The sequence below is a fragment of the Sabethes cyaneus genome, chromosome 3 (genome assembly GCF_943734655.1).
Source record: "Sabethes cyaneus chromosome 3, idSabCyanKW18_F2, whole genome shotgun sequence".
Lineage (NCBI taxonomy): Eukaryota > Metazoa > Arthropoda > Insecta > Diptera > Culicidae > Sabethes > Sabethes cyaneus.
In genome coordinates, this window is record NC_071355.1 from 254,400,234 (window position 1) to 254,423,454 (window position 23,221).

Below are 23,221 nucleotides of genomic sequence, written 5' to 3' on the forward strand. Positions count from 1 at the left end.
TGGCATCCGTCTTCCAGTAAACCATTTGGTTTGTATATCTCGATTGCAATTGAGATATCCAGCTTTTTACGAGCCATAATGGCGGACGTGTTCGTAATATTTGAACAGCATTTTTGACATTTCCCCAATACATCGCACGTTTTCTTTCCGCGCGTTCACGGTAAAACTAAAGGAATGTACGGAAAGAAAACGTGCGTTGTATTGAGGAAATGTCAAAAATGCTGTTCAAATATTACGAACACCTCCGCCATTATGGCTCGTAAAAAGCTGGATACGAAATCATATCTGAACGAAAAAGTTTTATTTCACTCCGACTCCATATAAGAACATATAAGTACCAAAGTGGAGGCGATACACGTGCGAAAATTTTGACAACTATTTGTAATTCTATTTTGCGTAGTTTTTATAACACGCAACTAAATACTCCTGAATATATGATTAAGATATAATCAAATATTGCAATCGTCTATACTGCTTTATAATTCACAGTCATGAATTGTATATGAAGACACGCACGACTGCAAAACAACTTATTGTTCACTTCGGTTTGACATACTCTAATCATTATACAATTCCAATGTGAAATTGACATGAAAACGATATAATGTGAACTTTCTGTTACGATTTTGTGTTATCTGGGCTGTATGGCTTCCGTCCATTATGGCATTCGTACGTATGGCAACCGTCCGTATGGCTATCGTATTTATGGCTCTCTTCCGGTCACCTCCGGTTATAAAGAGGACAACCAATAAAGCAATGAAGTAGAATGCTAACCATAATGTTATAGTTTATTACCTAAAAATATGAAAAAAATCCGATTAAAAATTAATTGTTGGTGAATATTTTTATTTGTCTCTCACACAACGAATTCTGAAAAGTGGTGATTCTTTTCTTTCATAAATGCTTACGAGGTTAAGCATAATAATAGTAACACTCCATTCGATAGTGCTGTTAACGTTTTATTAACGACGTTGTGTGCGTAATTCTTTTTCTATCTTTTTATATCTACTAAACTAATCTACAACTGAAAATTAAGGAACTTTGTTGAGGAAAGTGTGATCACAATCAATGTGACTGAATTATCCACTAAATTTTCTAACATAATTAGTGAGTCATTTTTTGCTTAGCATTGCATAGTCTTTCCTTAAATAAGCTGTATATTGTTTCTGTCTATTCCTTTCCTTAAGAGAACATCATCAACACATATGGACATGTGCGTAACTAGTATTTATAAAAGTGTACAAGATATAGTTTTTGAGCATGATTTATTACTTTTCTTCGAAATTTCTTTAATATTTTTTCCGTTTATGGTACTTTTGCAGTTGTGCACTTTTTTATTTGGATCAATACATTCACGAATTAAACTAGTTATAGATTGTTCTTTTTGTAAACGATGCATAATTATACGATAAATTCCTATTATATCACTACGCGGGCTATTAATTACTGACTTTTCTATCATATTAGAAGAGATGCCTAGATTTTCCATTATTTTGCGCGTTTGAAGCTCAAGCGAGCACTGTTTTTCGTTCACATTTATTGTAGGCTGTGTCATATATTTTCCGTGCTCCTCTTCAGCTATTTTTTGTAAAATGTTTCGATAATCAATATACGTAAATGATGAGTTATACATATCGCAGTCACCTATTGGAGTAATTCTTTTTCTTTCTACACAGCTTATAGTGAATTTGCGAGTTTTAGTTGATAAATTGTCCGTTCTGTCATAAAAATTGGTGTTATTTTCATTATCATATACTACACAACTATTTTCGAAAGGACGTAAAAAATTTATATCTAAAACACTACCTGCGCGCCTGGTACTACATTGAACCGAACTAGATGTATGTAATTCTTCGTCGGCTATTCGTACGACTTTCGAATTTGCCGGCTGATTGGTGTAATGCTCCTTACGTTGTTTCAGTGACCAAATAAGTTTTTTGTGTGTAATCGAGGGCTCAATTTTCAGGCTATTTTGGCTAATATTACGTGAATCTGAGTTTTCGGCAGATTTTTTTTTGGCAGAATTCTTGGAAGCGCATGATGTTTCAAACCATTGGCTTTTTAATAACTGATCAATAGTGGGTCTGCGTGACGGAGTGTGCACTAATATTCTTTCTGCAAGAAATTTATAATGATAAACATTGAATACATTGATTATTTAACGTATTACGCATACTTTCACTCGATGAACTTTGATTAACACGTATGGCACATATATTTCTTGCACTAAGTATTCTACATTGGACATTGAGCAGTTCCACGTGAAATTGGTAAATGACAAAATTTGAACCATTCTGATTTGGATTAAATTTTCAGGATGCTTCTTCAACGTTCTTACCACCTGGAATCAGTGTTGCGAAGCCCGCACTCGTGTCCAGTGTTGCCACATGTACAGATTTATCTGGAAAGATTTTTTGGAATTTTTTGGTACAGATTCTGTACGATACAGATTACAGATTTTTGCCAAAAAGTACAGATGGGTACAGATTTTTCTGAGTGTCAAAAACTCATAATTTTTTCTCAGTGCTGTTTCTTGAAATCAATAGAGAAGCAATTCTTAGTATGAACGAAAACAAAATAAAACGTATTTATGTCTAAGTTTAGCAGAGATATGTGCAAACGTCATCAAACAAATAAATGATTTGAGACTCGTGCATTTTTTTAATGCTTACAAACTAAATTTTTCTATACAATAAATATTTTGAATGGTACAGATTTTTGGAAGGAAAAGTACAGATGAAAAAGATTTTTGCCCTTTCCAGTATAGATGAATATGTGGCAACACTGTTCGTGTCGTCTAATTTTCACACACGCGAGTGTGTAAGTAGCAGAATGTATGTACACAGCGCCGGCCGTTGTTTGTCGTATCTAGCGTCAATGGCGTACAAGCGTTGAATGCTATGCTTCTCATACTCGCTAAGTGGGCACTGTTTGCTCCTGTCTCGATTTGCAATTTGCCCGTTCTTCCCACACTCGCACTCAACAGCGACTATATATAAAAATGCAGGACGATACTTAAAATGTTACTATTTTAGCACACTGGTTACTATTTTAGAGCATTGCTCACTGGAAAATGCCTTGAATGTTTGAAAAATGAAAGGATTTTTAAGCCTATTGAAGAAGTTGCTTGAACGGTTGCATGATTCCAGAGAAAATCGTGTTACGTTGTCTTCTGCTTATAACTTTGAAACCTAACATCGGGCCACAAAATATATAGTCAGTGATATACTAGGTAGTAATACCTTTCAAACGAAAACAATAACATTTTAATCCAAATCAGATTCCGGCTTTTTAGAACCATTTCACGTGAAATCACTTCAATTAATAAAAAACAGAAGCTTAGTAGTTCAAATAGATTTTATTATATGTTGGGTACGGGAGGGTACTTTCGGCCTGTTTCTAAATTCAGCCTACCATAAGGTCGCCATTCATCGCTCAGCTCCATTTACCGCTCATTTCAAACAAAAACTGCTTATGTCTTTTTAAAATGGTTCATTATTGTAAAAACAATTGAAAAACAATAATTTTGTATGTTTAATCATAACCCCACCCCCTCTAAACTATCCACGTGGTATATGGATGGCCCCTAAGCTGGAATCGTTTTTAAATGAGCGGTAGATGGCGACCATACGGTATTCGCCTTATCTTTCACTAAATAAATACTTTGCCGATATACAACTTTATCAGGTTATAACTAGGTATTTTCTCTAAAATGCAAATAATTTACTGTCTTTTTGTTTAAAAGACATTAAAACCACCTGTTCTTCCGCTAGAACTAAGCCTAGGCCCAAAAAACAGAATCGTTTAATGGGCTTAAAATACCCTCCCATAACTTACCATCAAATAATAGACAACAAGCAATAGTATTGTTATTTACTTACGTATTACTCTACAGCAAGGCAAACTGATTGAAGTCGGTATCTCAAAATCTCCTTTCAGTACTGCTGACCTTAGCAACGGAATTGTTGAGGCACGAAATGGCATTTTTGCTAGCAGCATGAAATAAAGCAAGATTCCTAACGCCCAAATATCTACCTATAAAAAAGAAAATTATGTGCAGTCAGCGGCAAAATAAAGCGCGTATACTTTTCCATTTCATATTTTGCTAAGATAACCATGAAACCAATGCAAAAGCAACAATATATATTTCATATAAAGTGTCAGTCTTGTTTAAATTTGATTGGTATTATACCATCATTCAATTTTTTAAAAGTATTTTTTGATTTTTCGTGAGTCTTGCTGAGCATGCTTGCGATGACCGATGAAATCATGACTGCAGACTAATACATAAATATTTATCATGAAAATCATGAGCTTTAATCAATCAAAGCAGGTTTGGAAAAGGCTGCCTTTGGAAATTTGTGTTTCAGCAAGACAATGACCCGACGCAAACAGCAAAAAAAACAAAGCCACTCTATTTTAATTAAACCATGAAATGAGCCAGTAGAATCAATATATATTGATTATACTAATGACCCTCACAAAATCCGAACTATAATCTCATCGAAAATTTGACCATTCTCGTTGCCGAAGTCGATAAATCTGCAGTAACAAAAATAACTATTTTGAAGCCCTAGAGAGGGCTTGGAAGGAACCATCTGCAGAGCATGCCGAAACGCTTCTAAACGGCTCTGCAAGGAAAGAAGGACAGATCAATTACGGCCTTACCGTGTCCTTGATTCATCTCTATCGCTCATGGAAATCTGTATATCTTAGATACCATTCGATATAGTTTCAGACTCTTTATATAGAGTTGGCTGATGTTTATCTCTTAACTCATACACATTTCATCATATTGGTTATGACATTTGTTCATATGAAAAAAAAATCCCGCAACGAAAATTTTGTTGAGAAAATCAAACCACCAACTCAGCTGTAACATAACATTTTCTATAGAAATGATGATGTTTGTTAATTATTGTTTCTTCCATAAATTAATTCCTCAGAATGTAAATAGGGTACATATTTGTAGATACAAAATCTAGTTAAGTATATTGAATTCAACGACACAATGTCAAATTTCAAAAACGATTAAAAATAATTAAAGTTCGTTAGAATGACTGAAGACAGCTTGAAAATGACATATTTTTGATAAGATATATGGATTTTTTTAATGGCATGATGAACGGAAGTTTTAAAAGTCGTGTTTTTAGGAGGACTCTACTACTAGCTTTAAGTCAGTACCTAAACTGTTACGTAGCGGTTTTTGAAAATTCGAAAAATTACTAAAATGGCGACAATTTTTCCAAAAGAAACGTGTTTTTTCATCAGAATGTGCCAATAATTGAGAGCTCATACAAAATTGAAAAATTGAGATATCAAAAAACAGTTACGTAACAATTTAGATAATTCATTTTTACATGCTGGAAACAAAATTCAGCTAAATCGGACCATTTGATTCAGAGATAAACGTACCCCCAGTTGAAAAACATGGTTTCGAGAAAAATGCGTTTAAAGTGCAGCAATGCACTTCCCTTGAGGTGACCCAACAGTTGTTGCCGTAACTTTTCAACGAGATCAGATATCAAAAATTCTTTTAGCATGACTTTTCTGAAGGAATAAGCCTGTCGAAAATGCAAAAAAAATAAAGTTTATTTTTGCCGATTTTCCAGAGTAGGGTCCCCCCGAAAGTTTCTCAGATAAGAAGAGGCTAAGACGTCGGTATCGTACTTACAGGTCCACCTATGTAATGATCATCACTGAATAATTCTGGCGCAGCGTATGGTGGAGATCCACAAAAGGTATCCAAATGTTCCCATGGCCCATTGACTAGCTGTGTGCTGAAACCAAAATCAGCGAGTTTAATTCGATTGTCGTCAATCATTAAAATATTCTCTGCCTTAATATCTCGGTGTACATAACCTAAACTGTGCTGTAAATGAGATCAAGCATGTACTCAATTACCTATTTATAGTTCAATGTAAAAATCTTACAAGATGCTGCACAGCAATCAGTATCTGATAAAATAATATTGCAGCATGAGACTCTTCAAGTGGACCACCATCTGCAATTTTATTGTAGAGTTCTCCACCCGGGACCCATTCACCTATAATATATATCTTGCCGAAAGTCTCAATAACTTCAAACAATCTGAAATTTAAATCAAATGTATAAATGAATGAAGTAGAAAATGTGCTAGACTATCATTTAAAAGCATAACTGAATAAAAAATGGATTATGTGTCTCAGGTTATGTGCGACGAGCAACTAGAGTATGTATACCAGTAGTAGGACCCTCTACTTATAAAGGATCTTCCAGTAGCATTTATTAGCATATACTTCTTATATCTAACAAAATATAACATGCAACAGGAACAACTAAACTGGCTATTTGTATGGGTATATCAAACAATAGTAGCCACTTTAGTGCTTGAGATCTCTTTTTTCATTAATTATTTTAAACTGGTAATGCAAAGTACCTAACCGATAGCACATACAATATTAGTAACTTTCAATTAAATCTAAAAAACCCGGATTAATCCACCTTGCTGCGTGACCTAGCCTTTCTACTGCCACAATTATTTTTTCGTTATTCCTTAAAATCCTTATTTACCGGTAAAATTCACAAGAACACACTGTGTGCAATAATTACATTTTCTTTCCTAGAGTGCATAAATTTTTGTAAGCGCCATTTAATTTACTTTATCAACACCTTATTTAGTTTTATAATATTTACGTGATTTATTGAATTGATTTTTAGGAATTAAGCCTCTAACGGGTTTACAGACGGCCTAACTTTTGGGCTTAAGGCGGAACCGAAAGTGGCTAACGTTATTGTGTTAGTGCGACAAACACTGTACTGTACATCTCATGTGTTCGTTAAAAACCTAAACGTTTATTTGAATATTGCATTAGTATTGGTAATATATGTCAAATAGCGGAGCTTGCAAACATAAACAGCTGGTCCGCAGCCAACCGCACTGACTACAAACATCCCGAAAAAGGGTTTGTTTTCTTTATCAAGGCATTCCGATTCAATAAAAATTAACAGCAGCAACTGAATAATGCGTAGGATCACTAGGATGTTTAATTAATCCGCTTGCATCGGATTGCGTTTTTGATTCCTGCGTTTGCGTTTTGTTTGTTTATTTCACTCTAAGCTCATCGATGCGGCGAAAGTTGAAAGCTCTTTAAAAGCTCATTGATGTGACGAAAGTTTGATACTGTGTTGCTGCTTTTTCGGAAATCGCTAGTTCAACGAAATATGTGCGTAACCAAATATCTATTAACTAATTCCAAATTATACATTGGTCGCTTTTATGAACACGTAATGATCGATATGTTCAGTTAAATTTATTTTCCATTAGCAATTATGTTTTGCTGAGCGTTTATTGATACACAGCAGATCGATAAATTGAATTACAAGTTTTAGGACATTATAACAGCGCTGGAAGCACTGATTACGTGGCGAAAGCGTGCTCTGCCAATACAGATGCATTTTTAAGGCGCAAAACAATACATGCTTCGAATGGTAGCCATTTATCCAGCCATCTTTGAGCCACTTTCGGTTTCCCCTTAAGAGCCACATACGAAGCTTGTTTTGAATTTACAATATGAGAAATAGTCGATATTAAATCAGACCGGACCAAATCGCAAAATATAAAAAAAAATTGTTAATGACAGTAAACGATCAAGAATCGATCTAAGCTACATTTTACTCTAATCAGACTACATAAACGTGACAAACAACCAGAGTTATGACATGATTTCGAATGATTGATAGCTATAAACCATACGAGAGCAGCAGACTTTGATCGCGGTTTTCTGGAAACTAGAATCTTGTCACTTGGTTCGGTCTGACTTAACATCGACTAAATGTGTTCATTACAGATTTCTTGATTTTAATATCATGCGTTCAAAAGTTAGCATCAAAAACAAAAATTCAGAAAAATTACCAAAAAAATTATTGCGCGATTATTTCCTTTGCACTTTTAAAGGACAAGGAAATCTAGAACAAAATGATTGGTCTCAAATTTTATTATGCGTTCACTTAACTTCAATTTTGCGATTTACCTGGATTTGAAAAAATAATTGAGTAGAGCATTAGATATGAAAAACGAAATACAAAAATTGAGCTTTTTCTTAGTTGGCGCTCCTTTAGATAAGTATTTTTGCATGAAAATCGAAACTTGAGCTTCCTTTGAATGTATTTTCATGAAAAAATAGTCATTAGCTTGGTCGCATCGTTTTTACGATGTAGCCCGTTAGAGGGCTTAGAAAACGGTATGAGATCAAAACAGAGTGCACAAGAAGCGCCATAAACATGCTTGAGTATGGAAAATATGATCGATATGATTTCTAGTGCTTGTCAGTTTCGATTTATTTATTAAAACATGATACATGACACAAGCCTTCAGTCTTTTAAAGTGTCACAAACGAAAATACATCGTACAACATTACTAGCAACCTTTTCTTCCTATTTTTTAAATAAAATTTCAACGCTCTAGTATCTATTGGCTCAGTGTCTGTTTTCAAAGCCTGAAAGTCGTAAGCGAAATACGTATCTGTTGCGAATAAATAATAATAGTGAAATTTATTCGAAAAAAGTTTTTTTTTTTTTCATTAATGTCATGTTTTGCATACTTGCATACTTTTCTTGTAAGTATTTCAATGCAAATTTCAACATTGCAAATCGATACACATACACACATTAATATATACACACATACACATACATACACGCATACATGCGTGCATACACACATACATCATACATACATTGAATACATTGACATTTCATTGATATTTTTTTCATTTTACACGTTTTAACGGTTTAATATACGTTGCTTAAGTGTTAAAATTTGAATAACTTTTGAATGGATCGTCCGATTTTCAATAACTCGGTTTCGTTTGATAGATCTCAATAGTAATTTTCAAATAATAATAAATTGTAGGATGTATCTTATTAAATTAATACTTATATGTTACAAAAATATGTTTTAAATACTTTTATCCACATTTCTTTATGTAACTTTTAAACTACAAGTCCATTCGTCATGAAATTTGGAAGTTAAGGTTTTGAAAGGCTCCCCTTTCATATGCAATTAATTTTGTTGAAATTGATTAAGGGACCTATTAGATAACGAAGTCCCATTTTTTTTAAACATAACTTTTGAACTAAAAGTCAGATCAGTATGAAATTATTCAACAGCGACCTATGGGACATCTAGGCCTTTCAGTTGACACTAAGATCATTAAAATCAGTCCAGCCATCTTCGAGAAAAGTGAGTGAGATTGAAAGCGTTACATACATACACACACACGGAAAATGCTCAGCTTTCGAAACTGAGTCGAATGGTGTTTGACATTCGCCCCGCAGGACCTTCTTTCGATTTTCGGTTTTCCGAGTGATTTCTATACCTTTGTACTATATTTTCATATAGTAGAAAGGCAAAACATCAACTTATTGAAAATGTCAATTTCAAGACATTAATACAGCTAAAATTTGATAAACTGAAATGCTTGTTAATTTAGTACTTTTTGTTTCATATCAAATAACCTTAAAAGTAAATGTTTACATACCCTAGCATGGCCATATATGGTTATGCAGCTTACGGTGTCTACTTTACGAGAGAAAAATCGTTCGATATGAACTGTTACTCATTACACTTTTACAATTAGCGTTCTGGACAGAACGCTCGAGCAATGAGATGGATCTAGTAGAGCATCTGAGTACACCCGAATTTTACGGCTCAATGATCCCGAATGATCTTTAATGATCGTCCAAATACTGTGAAAGTGTACTCTTTACATTCGTTTCCTAGCTTGGTAACTCGTATAAGTTTTTCTAAATTTTTTTGAGAAGTGAATGTTACGAAAATAGTCGCATTGTGTACACAGATTTTACTCAGTCTACTGAGTAAACAATAATTTTATACCTACAATTCTGAATACATCTGAACACAACTAATAATTTTCGATACAAAATTTAATCAGTGCAATTCATTGCATGCTAAATTCCCTACCATAATATCAAAAGTATGAACTATCTGGGTATAGACAATGAGAATGAAAATGGTCGTGTCAATAATTGAAAAATGACGAGGATAAAAAAATTTATTCTCACCTTATTACAAATGGATGAAAGACAGATTCAAGTGTTGTTACTTCTCTTGAAAGCATTCGCAGTGCTTTTGCATCTAAACGATTTGTATCAACAATTTTGATCGCTACCTTATCTATAATTAAAGAAAGTTGTATTTAGAATTCAGATATATAAATGGTTTCAACTAAACTGTAGTAGTCATTCTAAAGCTCCTTCCAACTTTGTCGTCTTATTATAATTGGAAGAAATAATAAGTATGCAGCCTTACGTTTCCACGAATTTCTTCAAAATAGCCCAAAATTAGCAAAATGTGTTCTTCGAACAGATAAGTCGTCAAAAAAAAATTTTTTTTTCTCTGCATTGAAATACATGCAGTCCATATAATCTTGACAGAAGTTTTGGTTGCAGCGATCCAATCGAATGGTTATATCCTAGTAATGTTCTTATTTCAAACCGTCTAAGTAAATTTTCACCTAATTAGCACATACGAAGGCAAAAGCTGCTGCAACTACACTCAAAATAATCCACACGTCCTTTCCACGTGAAAAATCATGTAAATTTCTCTACAGTGAGTTACGTGACTTTCAGCTGATTGTTTCACGTTAACGCATTAGTATGCGTGCGAACTACCTGAAAATCACGTAAATATTACAGGAATAGCTGGATGGAAAATATTCACATAACTTTTCAAATGATTTCGACGTGATATTTTGAGTGTAGCGTAAGTTTAGTCTTCAAAACAAGCAACGACAGAAAACCCTCAGAGTTCTTACAGATTTTTGGCAATAATTCTTCGTTCACTCACACTATTCAGATAGATTTAACAAAAGGGCGATTGTCGCAGGTATAAACAAAACTGGTGAGATTTATTTTTTGCTGGATTAGCATAGGAAAATCAACTCTCACCCGGTTGGTTTACGCTTGCGACATTCGCCCTTGTGTTGGTTCTGTCTTCATATGGGCAATTCCATGAATGTAAACGGGATCATAGAGCTTCGTAGTCGCGTATTGAACATAGAATCAACAAAACGGCGAATGTCGCAAGCGCGAACAAACCGAGCGAGAGCTGATTTTTTTATGCTGGTCCAGCAAACAATAACTCACCCGTTTTGTTCAATTTGCGACATTCGCCCTTTTGTTGATTCTATCTAGAATTGTGTAAACTCTATACAGAAAGTTGAGTTGTTTCCAATCGACGTGTCGAATTTACGGTGTACATTGATAACCTTTTATGCCGCGACGGCACTATTAGCCGTGTCTTTAGGATTATGGAAAAGTGAACTAAATTGTTAATATAATATATTTGGTATGATGTATCTTGGCATATCTTTAATTAAATTTACGTGATGCCTGATCATATTTAGATTTGACATTCTTTCTTAGCACAGATAGTGACATCACGCTACATACATACATGTACTTTAGAGTAACTCAAATAATGTAACTCCATTTTCTATTAACCATTCACACATCTTTCAAAAGCTAATGTGATGACATTGACTTTTGAAGGATGTGTAAACCATTTGTTCCGAAGCAATTGAGTTATTCCGGGTACAACAATTTAAAGAATTTAATCGCAGGTTTTTCCTCTACCCAAGAAAGTTTTGGTAGTATCCAAGAAATATTTCGTCGAAAATTCCATGCCATGCTATGTTTGGAAAATATATCGTGGAACATTGTGGAATATCTGATGGCAGTTGTTGAAGTAGTATGAAGGCAACAGTTTGGTTTTTTTGCCAAAAGAAATAAGCCAGAGTGTCACCTAGTTATGGCGCTATTATGAAGGCAGCACCTTAAGGGTAGTCCAAAATTATTGAAACGGTGTCGGAGTAGAAGAAAGTTTGGAAAATGTTAATTGAAATTTCATCAGGCTCTAGAATAGGAAAATAAATAAAGGAAAACAAAATAATCTAAGCAAATCAAAATACGTTTGAACGGAATAAGATAAAAATAGAATTAACTTTTCAGTGCAATTCATGTTGAAATCCTTTTGTAGGATATGTTCATTTCGTACTGATTACAGTTTCACAAAATTTTCAAAGATTGTATGATAAAATAACATATATGGTTAGCTGTAAATTGTATTTACCTTTAGTCAGTTGATGAACAGCCAGCTTAACACGGGAAAAATTTCCACGACCTATATCCCCACAAAACCGATACAAACCGATTCGTCGCCCAAGAGCCACCTATAACAGAAAGCTAGACGTTTATAAAATTTTAACACTACATCTAATAACTAAACTAGATGATTACTTTTCGTGGATAGATAAAAAAGCCGCAATTGTGGATAGATTAGTATTAATACCTTTCTTGACAAAAGACAACAACCATTGCATAATATTTTAAATATGGTGTAGTATGCTAAATATCCCGTAATTAAATAAAATGCGTTCATATATTTACATTTGTAAACCCTAGTGGCAAGGTCTTCATATCATATGATACCTACAAACGTTCTATGCGCACACTTCAATAAAAAGTTCGAAGCATAACTTTTTCCACGAACGGCATTTCATATATCAATATGTGGAACCAAGAATAGTTCGATCACTTTGACTCAATTTTGATTCATTAGACAGTACCGTCTCAGCTGAGCAAAATTTGACAAAATTATATATGGGACAGGGAGATTAAGGGGATGGAATGTCCTGTATGTTATTCAATATCGCTATTGAAGGTGTGATCCGGCGAGCGGGCATCGAAACGAGAGGAACGATCTTTAACAAGAGTAGCCAACTCCTAGTTTTCGCAGATGACCTCGACATCATTACTAGAAACCTTGGGACGGCGGAGACAATCTACACCTGATTAAAAACGGAGGTTAGGAGGATAGGGTTACAAATCAATGCGTCGAAAACCAAATATATGTTAGGAAGTTAGGCTCCAGAGAAAGCAACGTTTGCCTCCCACGGACAGTGACTATTGATGGTGATGAACTAGAAGTGGTTGATGAGTTCGTATATTTGGGATTTGGGATACTTCGGTCTGGGATCATGCACCGCCGCACAAAGCTGACGATGTACAAAACGCTAATCAGACCGGTAGTCCTCTACGGACTTGAGACCAGGGCCCGGCAACGTTACCTTCAATTGCATAGCGTCACTCAACAATGAAGCAGTGAAGCTTCCGTTTCAACAGAAGCAGCACCGCTTCAGTTTCAAACTCAGCATCAGCGAAACGGGCTTCACTTCATCATGACTACCGGTTTCAACTTTTCATTTGTACTTTTCTATCAAATATTCAGAAGAAGGTCAACAGCTTTGAATGCAAACGAATTGAATTTGAGTAACATTTCCTTCAATGCAACGCATGTTAAAGTTAGCCTAGTCAATGTAGACAAATCGTGCCTGACTTTCTGCCATCGTCAATTGAAACAGCCACCAACTTCAACTGAAGCTTGCTTGAAACGTTCTGTTCAACAAATGAAGCAATTCGCTTTATGTATGAAGTGAAGGTAAGAGAAATTCAGTTTCGTTTATTTATTTCGACGATGCCGGGCCCTGCTTGAGACAATAACTTTGCTTACGGAGGACATACGTGCACTAGCCGTATTTTAACGAAAGGTATTCCGGACTATTTTTGGAGGAGTACAAACGGAAAGCGGAGAGTAGCGGAGGTGTATGAATCACGAGCTACAGGCACTGCTTGGACAGATTCCCATCGCACATCTGGCAAAAGTTGGGAGACTACAGCGGGCCGGCCACGTCGCTAGGATGCCGGACGACTGTAAAGTGAAATCCGTTCTATTCAAGAACCCCACCGGCACCAGGAATAGAGGGACCCAACGTGCTAGATGGCTCGACCAGGTTGAAGCCGACTTGCGTGTATCGAGACGCGCAACGAATTGGCGACGAATAGCCCAGGACCGAGTACAACAGAGAGGAATTCTCGATACGGCAAGAGCCACCTCGGCTCTCGGCTGCTAAAGTAAGTATATTTGGGACATTTGTGGAACTATCTACATTTGTACTTAAAGGTTTGCTGTATATATTGTATTTACGATGCTACAATACTGCCAGCTCATTAGTAGCTCAGTGAACGTTCACTGAGAAATTCTGTTTATTAGGCTATGTCTTTGGATCGAAAGGCAATTAAATTCTAATATATTAAAGTTTGTGTATGTTCCACCATAACTTCAGGACGCCCAGACCGTTCTTCAAAAAACGAAATAAGGAAAAAGAGTTTTGTTTTTCTTGCATTATGCGAATTTCCGTTACGATGACAGATGTACAAGTGGCTGAAAGAGAAAAGGGCTCTGAACTAGATCGGGCATTCAGTTAATAAATAATAAAAGAATTGAGCAGATTTAGGACGATTGCAAGCCTGTAATCAACAGTGAAGGATTAAACATTTTCATAGCGCGATGTTTATAAAATAGAAAACGTATTGTGAAATATATACGTTTCATAAAACATCATTCATCGTGTATATAATGGGCAGGATTAAATTGAATTATCAAAGATAACTATGAGTCATATGTACGGAATGAAGTTTGTTTAATATAGTGATATGTAGTATGATGCTGTTTGAATTAAATTTTAAACTCCTACCTCTTGGGAGCATCGTGGATCGTTCTGTAATGCAGTTGTAAATCTTTGGTATACAGGAGTTCTTGCAGGTTCGTTTGGCCTTGGTTCCACTGGAAAGCAGAAAATAATTTGTAATTAAGTGTGATAAGGCTTATACAAATTTGAAAAAAAAGTTTATGTCACCCCCCCCCCCCCCTCCCCGCCCTTCAAAAATTTTCGAAATGTGAAGGGGCAAAAAAATAAAGTGTCATATTATAATATTGCATTCTTTAATGATTTTTTACAGTTCAATGAGTTTACATATCTAAATACCTAATAAGCGCAAAGTTTAAGTAATTATCCCGTTAGTTTCGAACAACTTTCTTTCACTAACTGACCTTTCTGGTTCCTGCTGCAGGTCACAGGCGACTATTTTGCCTAACCTTTAAGTTCCGGACATCGAAAATTGGGGTGCTTGCAATCAGACTTTTGGATCCATTTGCTTTAAATTTTGTTTCATTTTAATTCAACTTGTTTTAAAAGAACCGAAGAAATACGACAAATACTCCGGAATATCAGCTATCGATGCCTTTTTGGAGCTCCAAATTGGTCGTTTTATACCGTACTGAAGTGTTCGAAACTTGAAATTTTCTGACTGTTGGCTGGCATGTTATGATTATCATTGGGAACAATAGTCACCCCGACCATAACATCAAATCAAGTCATGTTAAATTATGTTGCTTTTTTAGAAGGAATTAAAGATGTCAAAGGGTTGCGAGCTTTTTCGATTGTCAAAGAGTTGTTATCGAAATGGTTTGCATCTTTAATATAAAGGAACCAAGAACCAACATCAGCTGTGGAATGCCCTGACATTCATATTAGTTCGTGGTTACCGAGTTCTGAACTAGTAAGTGACACGGATTCGGATTATTTTGAAATACACGGTAACTAACCGAGTGATTCGCATGTTCTAAGCAAAATATAAATGAAGGTTAAGTTATACGTCCGTGGCTCTCTTAGGTGATCTGTGACACTCCACTATTATCAAGCTGGTTCATCTCTAACAGGATGCTTACTTTATGTGCTTGGGTCGAAAAATATTGAAGTTTGGTTCGGTTTGAACTAAAATTTATGTACTGTACAAAAGTTTTGTATTACATTTTTAATAATACGGAAAAATAAACACTGGTTTCTTCTCTTATGTTTAGTTATTGGAGGTTTGTTTTTTTTTCGAACTCAAATCGACGCGCAAAACTATGGTAACCCTCTGAAATCTTAAATCGGCTGAACAGGAAGCAAATACCACGCTCCAGAATCGAAGCCAGAAGGGGATGGGAAGTTTACCAAAACAATCCTACATAACCTAACTTGTTGTTTATTGAAAAAATAGAGCATGAAGAATTTGTTGTTGAAGTTTTTTCAGTCGACATTGAGAATAAACTTTAGTTTTAACTTCAGTTTTAACTGAATATTTTTCATTTGACAAAAAACAGAACATAACTAGTGTCAGGCACTTGCAATGCCGTACCATTATTAAAACTATTGTAAATTACCCTATAATCAATTCGTATCATGAAATCGTTGCATACTCGCAGCATGCCTTGATTAATGAAACTAAAGCGATCGGCCAGACAGTATTAGTATCTCGTGGCATAGTGACGCGATTATCGACCCGCAGGTGAAGTGACCTAAAGAAAATGACGGAGTTAACCCGGCGATTAGCAAGGTAGACAACATTATAAATATACCCAATATGCTAGAATTGGCCGAGCAGATAATTAAGTGGGTGCAAAACGCATAACTGGGTAAATAAAAAATATGTAAAGATGTAAATCTCATCTCTCAGTCATATGGCCGATTCCAGGTGCTGGACAAGTTTTTCCGTAATTCGTTCCAAGCTTGGAACAGAAAAAAAAACTTGTCTGGGGAGCTTGTTAAAACGAAATCGCTTTCGCATTTTAACGTTTGGTGTGCTACAAGTTTTTGTATCACATTTGCAACAGTCATCGATAGAAATATTAAGTTATTATATTATTAAATATTAAGAGTTTACGATAAGAAGCTTCACACTTTACTGAACAAAAAATACGAAGGTACGGCAACTAGACTTCCAGAACGATTTAGAACCATTTATAAGTTAATTTACCATCAGTAGAAAATTTCAAGCCGAAAAAGATGAAAAGCAATAGTTACGAAACGTAAAAGCATCCGGTGATTATCTAGTACCTAAATAAAAGAGTTGTTAAACCAGTGCAATTTTGTGTGAATACTCACTAATTCATCTTGTTAGACTACACAGATCCTCAGTTGTTGGTATCAAATTTTAGATTGCTCTGCTCCGACCTATCTGTAGAAATAAATTCCAAAATGAAAATTTATTAATATTTTGTTATAAGCAAGTGAAACACATTAGAAAGATAGTAACATAAATTCAGAAATATGGCCTATAATCTGCCTCGTCTGCTTCAAATTAATAAACCAACAAAAGAAAATTCAGCTGCGGTTTCTTTTATTTGGACAACAACAATCTCATTCTAAAACACAATACAAAGCTCTTCATCTAATAATGACTACTACAAAAGTTCAAATCAATGGACAAAGTAGTCTAACTCCCCCCTAACAAAATCTAATAATGACGCTATTCAAAAATACGTAATCATGAGCGGTAGAAAACATTCGATGATTCGATCGATACATAATATGCAATAAGGAGAGTACAAACAAACATTCACTAGGTTTTTCATTTTCGCAGCCTGTTTAAATCAACGTTAAGTATAAATCTGAAGTCGTGGTAGAAACTTTAAAAACTAAAACTAATATTTGATTTTTTATTTTGTTGCAATACTAATATAACTTGCAAAACTTAAACTTAAACAAACTTAAAACATTATCATCACTTATCAGTAAATCGGAATAAACACCATTATGTTTTGTACAATCCAAAACGAGCATTTCCGAAATAAGAAAATATTGATTAGAGAATAACATAGATTTCACATGTTTTGTATGTACTTACCGGAGAAAATATCCATTTCCTCCCATCCACAAAAAATAGTTTACCACCCGCTTATCGCATAAACAAAACTGGTCTTATGACATTTGGGTGCACACCGTACACATACAACGTTTAATTTAGGTAGGGTAAAGCCATTAAATCTAGTACATACATAAATTTGGTGGGATGTGAATAAATTGCGATTCTGAAATTATTAGCGATATCGATCCAGGAAGTTATGAAGAATTTAAGTTACGTTGTAACACACTCTTAGGGCACCCATACACGTACAAAATATTGTTCGTCGAATATGTTAATAAATAAAGACTCGGTCAGTTTGGCGAAAGCTACGAACACCAAGATGGAAGAAGAATATGTTGAGCATGTTGGGCTCGGGGTTCGATTCGGATGGGACTGCCAATATATTGTTCATTTCAAGCCCAACACACCGCGTGTGACGCCAGCTTTAGCAAACTTTGTAGCAACCTTAGGATAAAAAGAAAATAAGAATAATGGAGTTATAAAACAAAATTACATAAAATACCTGATGAATTGTATTTGATTCAATTCTTCGTTCCGCAATATATAAAATAATGCTAAAGAATGATTGAGAATAAACGGTTCTTTCGCATTCATATACGTCATATTGTTTCTTATTCTGTTTTGTATAATACGTAGTAGTTATAGTTACGGTGACAAGGTGAAACGTAGCTTCATCTGGCATCGTTTATTAGAGCTTTTAAGTTAGGAGTAAAAGCAGATTGCGAAAAATATACAAAAGCACAAAAGCAGTCAATCATGTAATTATTATAGAATTCTCAAAGGAATAAAAAAGGCAGAACAAAAAATTTATAGCAAAAGCTTAGCCTTTATTCGTAAGCTTGTGAAAATATTCGCAATTTTCCAAAGGAGTACATTCTAAAAATAGAAATGATAATATAATATACAATTCATTTTGTGGAAGAATGTAATTCTCCGTTCCAGAACATAATAGCATACTTGAGGGTTGAGGTTAAAAGATCCCGAAGTTCGGCAAATTTTTCAGTCAATAATCGAATCGAGACTTCAAAAAGGAACGAGAATATTCCTAACTAAGCTTCGAATTTTAATAGAGGAAATGTACACGAAGATTGAGATTGAGATTATTTGATATGTTTGTTAGTTAAAGAGTATGAAATGGGGAAGGCAAATGAGGAAGCGTCCAACATAGCTCCAGCCATCCCAAGCCCCTACCTAGCGCCTCCACGTGGCCTTACCCGGTAATGGAGTAGCCAAGCTAGGAGGTGCGATGATGGGTGGTTCCCGGCTGCCTGATCTCAAAACTGCGGGTTTGGATAACGGCTGAGCCACACGACCTTGTTAGTAGGTAAGCTTAACATAAGTTATTTTAATGATTTGTTTCGTTTTAGCTTATGGAGCTTGCACCTTCTACTGTACAGTAAAAACTCGGGCCGAAGAAAGTTTAAATAATGCTCATGGATACCAGAAGAAAAAATTAAATTAATAATGGAAGCACTTGGAAATTAAATAAAAAGAAAACTTATCCAATACTAATTCTACTATGTATATTTTGTTCATGACAGATACGTATTTCGCCTACGACTTGCAGGCTTGCTCAGTGTCTGTAGTTCGAAAACACTGAGCAAGCCTGCAAGTCGTAGACGAAATACGTATCTGTCAAGAATAAAATATACATAGTAGAATACATAGTTTTCTTTTTATTTAATTTCCAGGTTTCGTATTCTACTAAGACGCTTCAAAAACTTCAGTCAATGGAAACACTCATGTAAACTCAAACGATGCAATTATTCCATTCGAAGGACTGCTGAGATTGTTCTGTTTTTGTCTATATATCTTCATATGATGTATATTCATATAACACATATTTTATTACATTGCCATATACCATCATTATCGTAAAGGGGCAGGAGCATCAGGGTATCGAATGAATCGAAGACTGGATGAGGGATGTGGTAACCAGCCCAAGTCATATAAAGTCGGAGAGGATTTTGACGCGCCTTTCTAACACACAAATCATCACGCAAGATAAGTTTGCACGGCAAAGTTATGTATCTAGAAACCGGAAATCTATGCTGGTAGGAGTGTCTTATATTCCCTTGGAATCATATAAGCGACATTGCTTATAGATCCACCCAACCCCTTTTGGTCCTTCACGAACAGCGTTGACATGAAAGTTTCTAGGTAGATAAATTCGATTCTGCAGTAATTCTACAATGGGAAACCCTTGAGGTCATGGTGCCTGCCCCCATACATACATACATACATACATACATTTACTACTCAAGTGTAAAATGTCGTAAATAAATAACAACAACAGCCAATTACCCTATGCCTCCAGGGATGGTTCGATCACTTTGACTCAATTTTGATTCATTCGACAGTACCGTCTCAGCCGAACAAAATTTATAGGTACATGGTTAGTAATACATGGGACATTTGTAGAACTACTTATTACGTACAATTTTGCTGTATCTTTGGTTCGCGAGTTCATTAGTAACTAGTTCTAGTAGCTAGTTGTAGCACCGTCAACTATTTTTACATACATACCATTCAAGACTTTTTTGAGTGTCTTTATAGAATGTTAGATATGAGATTTTTCTATTTAATTCTACTTTAAAGGAATTCGGCATGTACAAGATTCTATGTGGTTGAAGTGTTGATCACCGATTTCCTGCTTGCGGTATTATCATTTACAAACCTGCGAATATTATTAATCCTGTGGCTTGGTTTTCAGTATACTTGCTGCTATGCAATAATTTATTTTTTCCATTTTTGAAGCTCATAGATTAAAATCCTATCACTGCACCAAAAAAGAAGAGACGAAATCACTCAGTAATTTACCTTCATCGGTCAATCTCTAAACCAAATAAGCTTGAAGTCAACCAAATAATCATTCATGTAGCTATATTTATATAACTGTATTGTGTGATAATATATACTTAGTTGCTACAGTTGACTGCAGGCAAAGAGTTATGTTACAGGTGAATACAGACAAAGAGTTACATTGAAACAATTGAATTGTTAATATTTTTTAAAAACACGAGGTTGGTCTAATTGAATTGTTGTTCTTAGACATCGTAATACGAAAAAACCTTTTCGAATCTATTCATGAAATGTACCTAAAAGTTTCCATATTAACTGTAAACTAATACTTAATTGTTGGATTTCTGTATGTCTTCTGAATGTTGTCGCTGACGAATGCGCTGCAATAACTCTTGTTTCCATTTGTCCTCAGGTATTCCAACAGCCCATGCAGGAACCGACGAATTAGGCAGTTCAAATCCAGCCATTACGTTTACAATCTAGAAATAAACATTTTAAAAGCTTACTATAATCTACTCAGTAGTGAGACAATCAGACTCACTATACATTTTATAATTTCATAAAAGAAAACACCATATTGATCTGATTTCGCTAATGTCACATATACGGGGTTGCCCTTGTGTATGATATGGTGCGCGCGCGCCTGTGTGTGTATTTTGTTTGTGTCTATTCCTCGGGGATAGGAAGACCATGTTTTTTGATTCACGTCTATGGACGTCTGGTCTATGGAATAATTGACTGAAGTTTTTAAAGCGTTTTAGTAGCAGACCAAACCTAAAATTATAATAAAAAGAAAACTTTCCAATTAAATTCTACCATGTATATTTATTCTTGACAGAACTTGTTTTCGAACTAACAGAATTTTATTTTCGAACTAACAGACACTGATGAAACTTGCAAGTCGTAGGTGAAATACGTATCTGACAAGAATAAATATACATAGTAGAATTCAATTGGAAAGTTTTGTTTTTAATTTAATTTCAGGATTTTCAGGTATGTAATAATTGTCCGTGCCTGTGAAGCAAGGCGGAAAATATATGGGGAAATTCGTTGAAAGTTTGCGTTGAAATTGCTGCATTTTACGAACAATCAAAACCCGTACCGAATTGGAAGAGATGTTAGGGTTCAAACTTTTTATTGTTTCATGACGCTGGCCTGCATCTAAATTTTGAAAAGTCCTCTTTAAATTTATTAAAATTGTTATTAAATATTAAAATGGAATGGAAGAAGACGTTTCAACGTTTTCTGGTATAATCGATAATTAATCGATTAATTCTATTAGTGTAAAACCCACAATATTCACATGTTTTTCTTGTAGAATGTTAAGTCTAACATTGCTCGTGGCTCACATGAGATGAGAAGAAGTTGAGATTCCCCATACACATATAGAAAATGCATGAGAGTAAAAATGTATAACAAAATACGTACCTGATTTGCTTTTGCACCGTCAAGTTCAATGTTTAACTCGGTTGGCCTAGGTGCATTCCAAACATCCAAATTTAAAAAATCTGGATTAGATTGATATACATTAGATATATTCGCAGTAACTCTTGTTTCGCCTGTGCCAACTTCATGTTCATTTATGGTAGTCTCATTGCTGTCGTGAAGACTAAGTGGCTGGTACCCTATAAATTCATTATCCTCACCAGATTCATACTCGCTGTCGTCACTTGTGAAATCCATATTAATAACATTTCCTTCTCCGATACTAAACGTTTGATCTTCGTCAGCTTGTTCGGGTAAATCTGGTAAACCCATGCTGGAATGTATAATTATCGACTACAACGACAATTATAATTTCAATGCAATTTCAATGTATGATAATATGTCTAACGTAGTTTTGTTGCTTCAATCACTTATCATCAATCTTACACCAAACAGAAAATAATAATAATTAGTGTTATTTGACGTTTCCAGACGTAGGTATGAAAACGACGTCAGAGTTGCCAGATATCCAAACTGGACGCTAGAATTTGCTAGACAAAAAAATCTCCGTTGTTTGCCTTTTTTTTTTAATCGGCTTAAATCTGAATTGTATAAGAATCCGAATTAATTTGCGTTTTAATTGTTTGTACCGCGAATGGTGGTTATTAGTATGTGTGAGTCGCTAGTATTTGGTACTTTATATTAGAGATTTATTGTGGGTAACATCACAAACCTATACGGGTAAACCAACGGGATGGCACGCTAGGATTTCAGCGTAACGAACATCTATTTTCATTCTACTTCCACCGAAACTGTATATTTATATTGCCGTATTTTCATTTATTCAACAGAAAAATATTATACAATCTATAATACAATACAAAACCACAAACATATTTAATAAATTGCATTAAACTGCTTAAATTTACTTAAACTTCCATCATTAGGTACAGCCAATATTAAGGTTCGTTACCCGAATCAACATTGCTTTAGGGTAAACTGGCTATTTTTCGGGTGCCAGTGCCAGTGATGTCGGTTTCGCACCAAATATATGGGAGATGACAACCTTGCCATCCCGTTGCTTACCATTCGCTATGTAAGCACAAATCGATCTCTTGTACTCTCATGGAACTACCATATGGAACCTGTTAATCCTAAAGCAATAGTATTTCAGGTAGCAAAGCTTGATCTTGGCATTGGCATTACTTAATGATGGCAGTTTAAGGTAACTCAGACAGTTTAACGCAACTCATTGAATATTCCTGCGTTTTTTAATGTTTAACACATCACACAATGAAGTAATTTGCGGTTTCGTCACTAACAAGAATGACATTAGCTGCGGATCAGTTATGCAGGAGTGAGAGGGGAGCGAAGAGTGGAAGACAGGATCCGGGAGTTTGAT

The 23,221-nt window shown here is 35.1% G+C and overlaps 2 protein-coding genes across 4 annotated transcripts; both read right to left on the minus strand.

The window, feature by feature from the left end:
- Window positions 1–981: 981 nt before the first annotated feature.
- LOC128742535 (serine/threonine-protein kinase NIM1) lies at window positions 982–17,656 on the minus strand. 2 transcript variants are annotated; one of them, XM_053838933.1, is made up of 9 exons: window positions 17,572–17,656; window positions 16,830–16,902; window positions 14,598–14,686; window positions 12,134–12,233; window positions 10,066–10,177; window positions 5,934–6,090; window positions 5,675–5,872; window positions 3,882–4,035; window positions 982–2,115 (listed from the first exon to the last, which is right to left on the minus strand). In XM_053838933.1, coding segments are annotated over exons 2-9 (1,698 nt in total). In that variant the 5' UTR covers window positions 16,831–16,902; window positions 17,572–17,656; the 3' UTR covers window positions 982–1,228. The 2 variants fall into 2 exon arrangements, with proteins under 2 accessions (XP_053694908.1, XP_053694909.1); XM_053838934.1 differs by lacking the exon at window positions 17,572–17,656 and adding an exon at window positions 17,288–17,322.
- Window positions 17,657–20,238: 2,582 nt separating this feature from the next.
- Window positions 20,239–22,258, minus strand: LOC128743126 (uncharacterized). Of its 2 annotated transcripts, XM_053839649.1 has the most exons (3): window positions 22,041–22,258; window positions 21,823–21,902; window positions 20,239–20,873 (listed from the first exon to the last, which is right to left on the minus strand). In XM_053839649.1, the coding sequence occupies exons 1-3, from the start codon at window positions 22,150–22,152 to the stop codon at window positions 20,724–20,726; spliced, it is 342 nt and encodes a 113-aa protein (XP_053695624.1). In that variant the 5' UTR covers window positions 22,153–22,258; the 3' UTR covers window positions 20,239–20,723. The 2 variants fall into 2 exon arrangements, with proteins under 2 accessions (XP_053695624.1, XP_053695623.1); XM_053839648.1 differs by having other exon boundaries at window positions 21,823–22,258.
- Window positions 22,259–23,221: the final 963 nt, after the last annotated feature.

What these genes read in the sequence shown, in the direction of transcription:
- LOC128742535 (XM_053838933.1), bottom strand. An exon ending in TGTTCATCAACTGACTAAAG is followed by an intron (nt 10,178 to 12,133) that starts GTAAATACAATT and finishes CTTTAATTATAG; the next exon opens with ATAAGGTAGCGATCAAAATT. An exon ending in TTTCATCCATTTGTAATAAG is followed by an intron (nt 6,091 to 10,065) that starts GTGAGAATAAAT and finishes TTTAAATTTCAG; the next exon opens with ATTGTTTGAAGTTATTGAGA.
- LOC128743126 (XM_053839648.1), bottom strand. Translation starts at nt 22,152, where the DNA reads ATGGGTTTACCAGATTTACCCGAACAAGCTGACGAAGATCAAACGTTT. An exon ending in ACGGTGCAAAAGCAAATCAG is followed by an intron (nt 20,874 to 21,822) that starts GTACGTATTTTG and finishes GTTTATTTCTAG; the next exon opens with ATTGTAAACGTAATGGCTGG.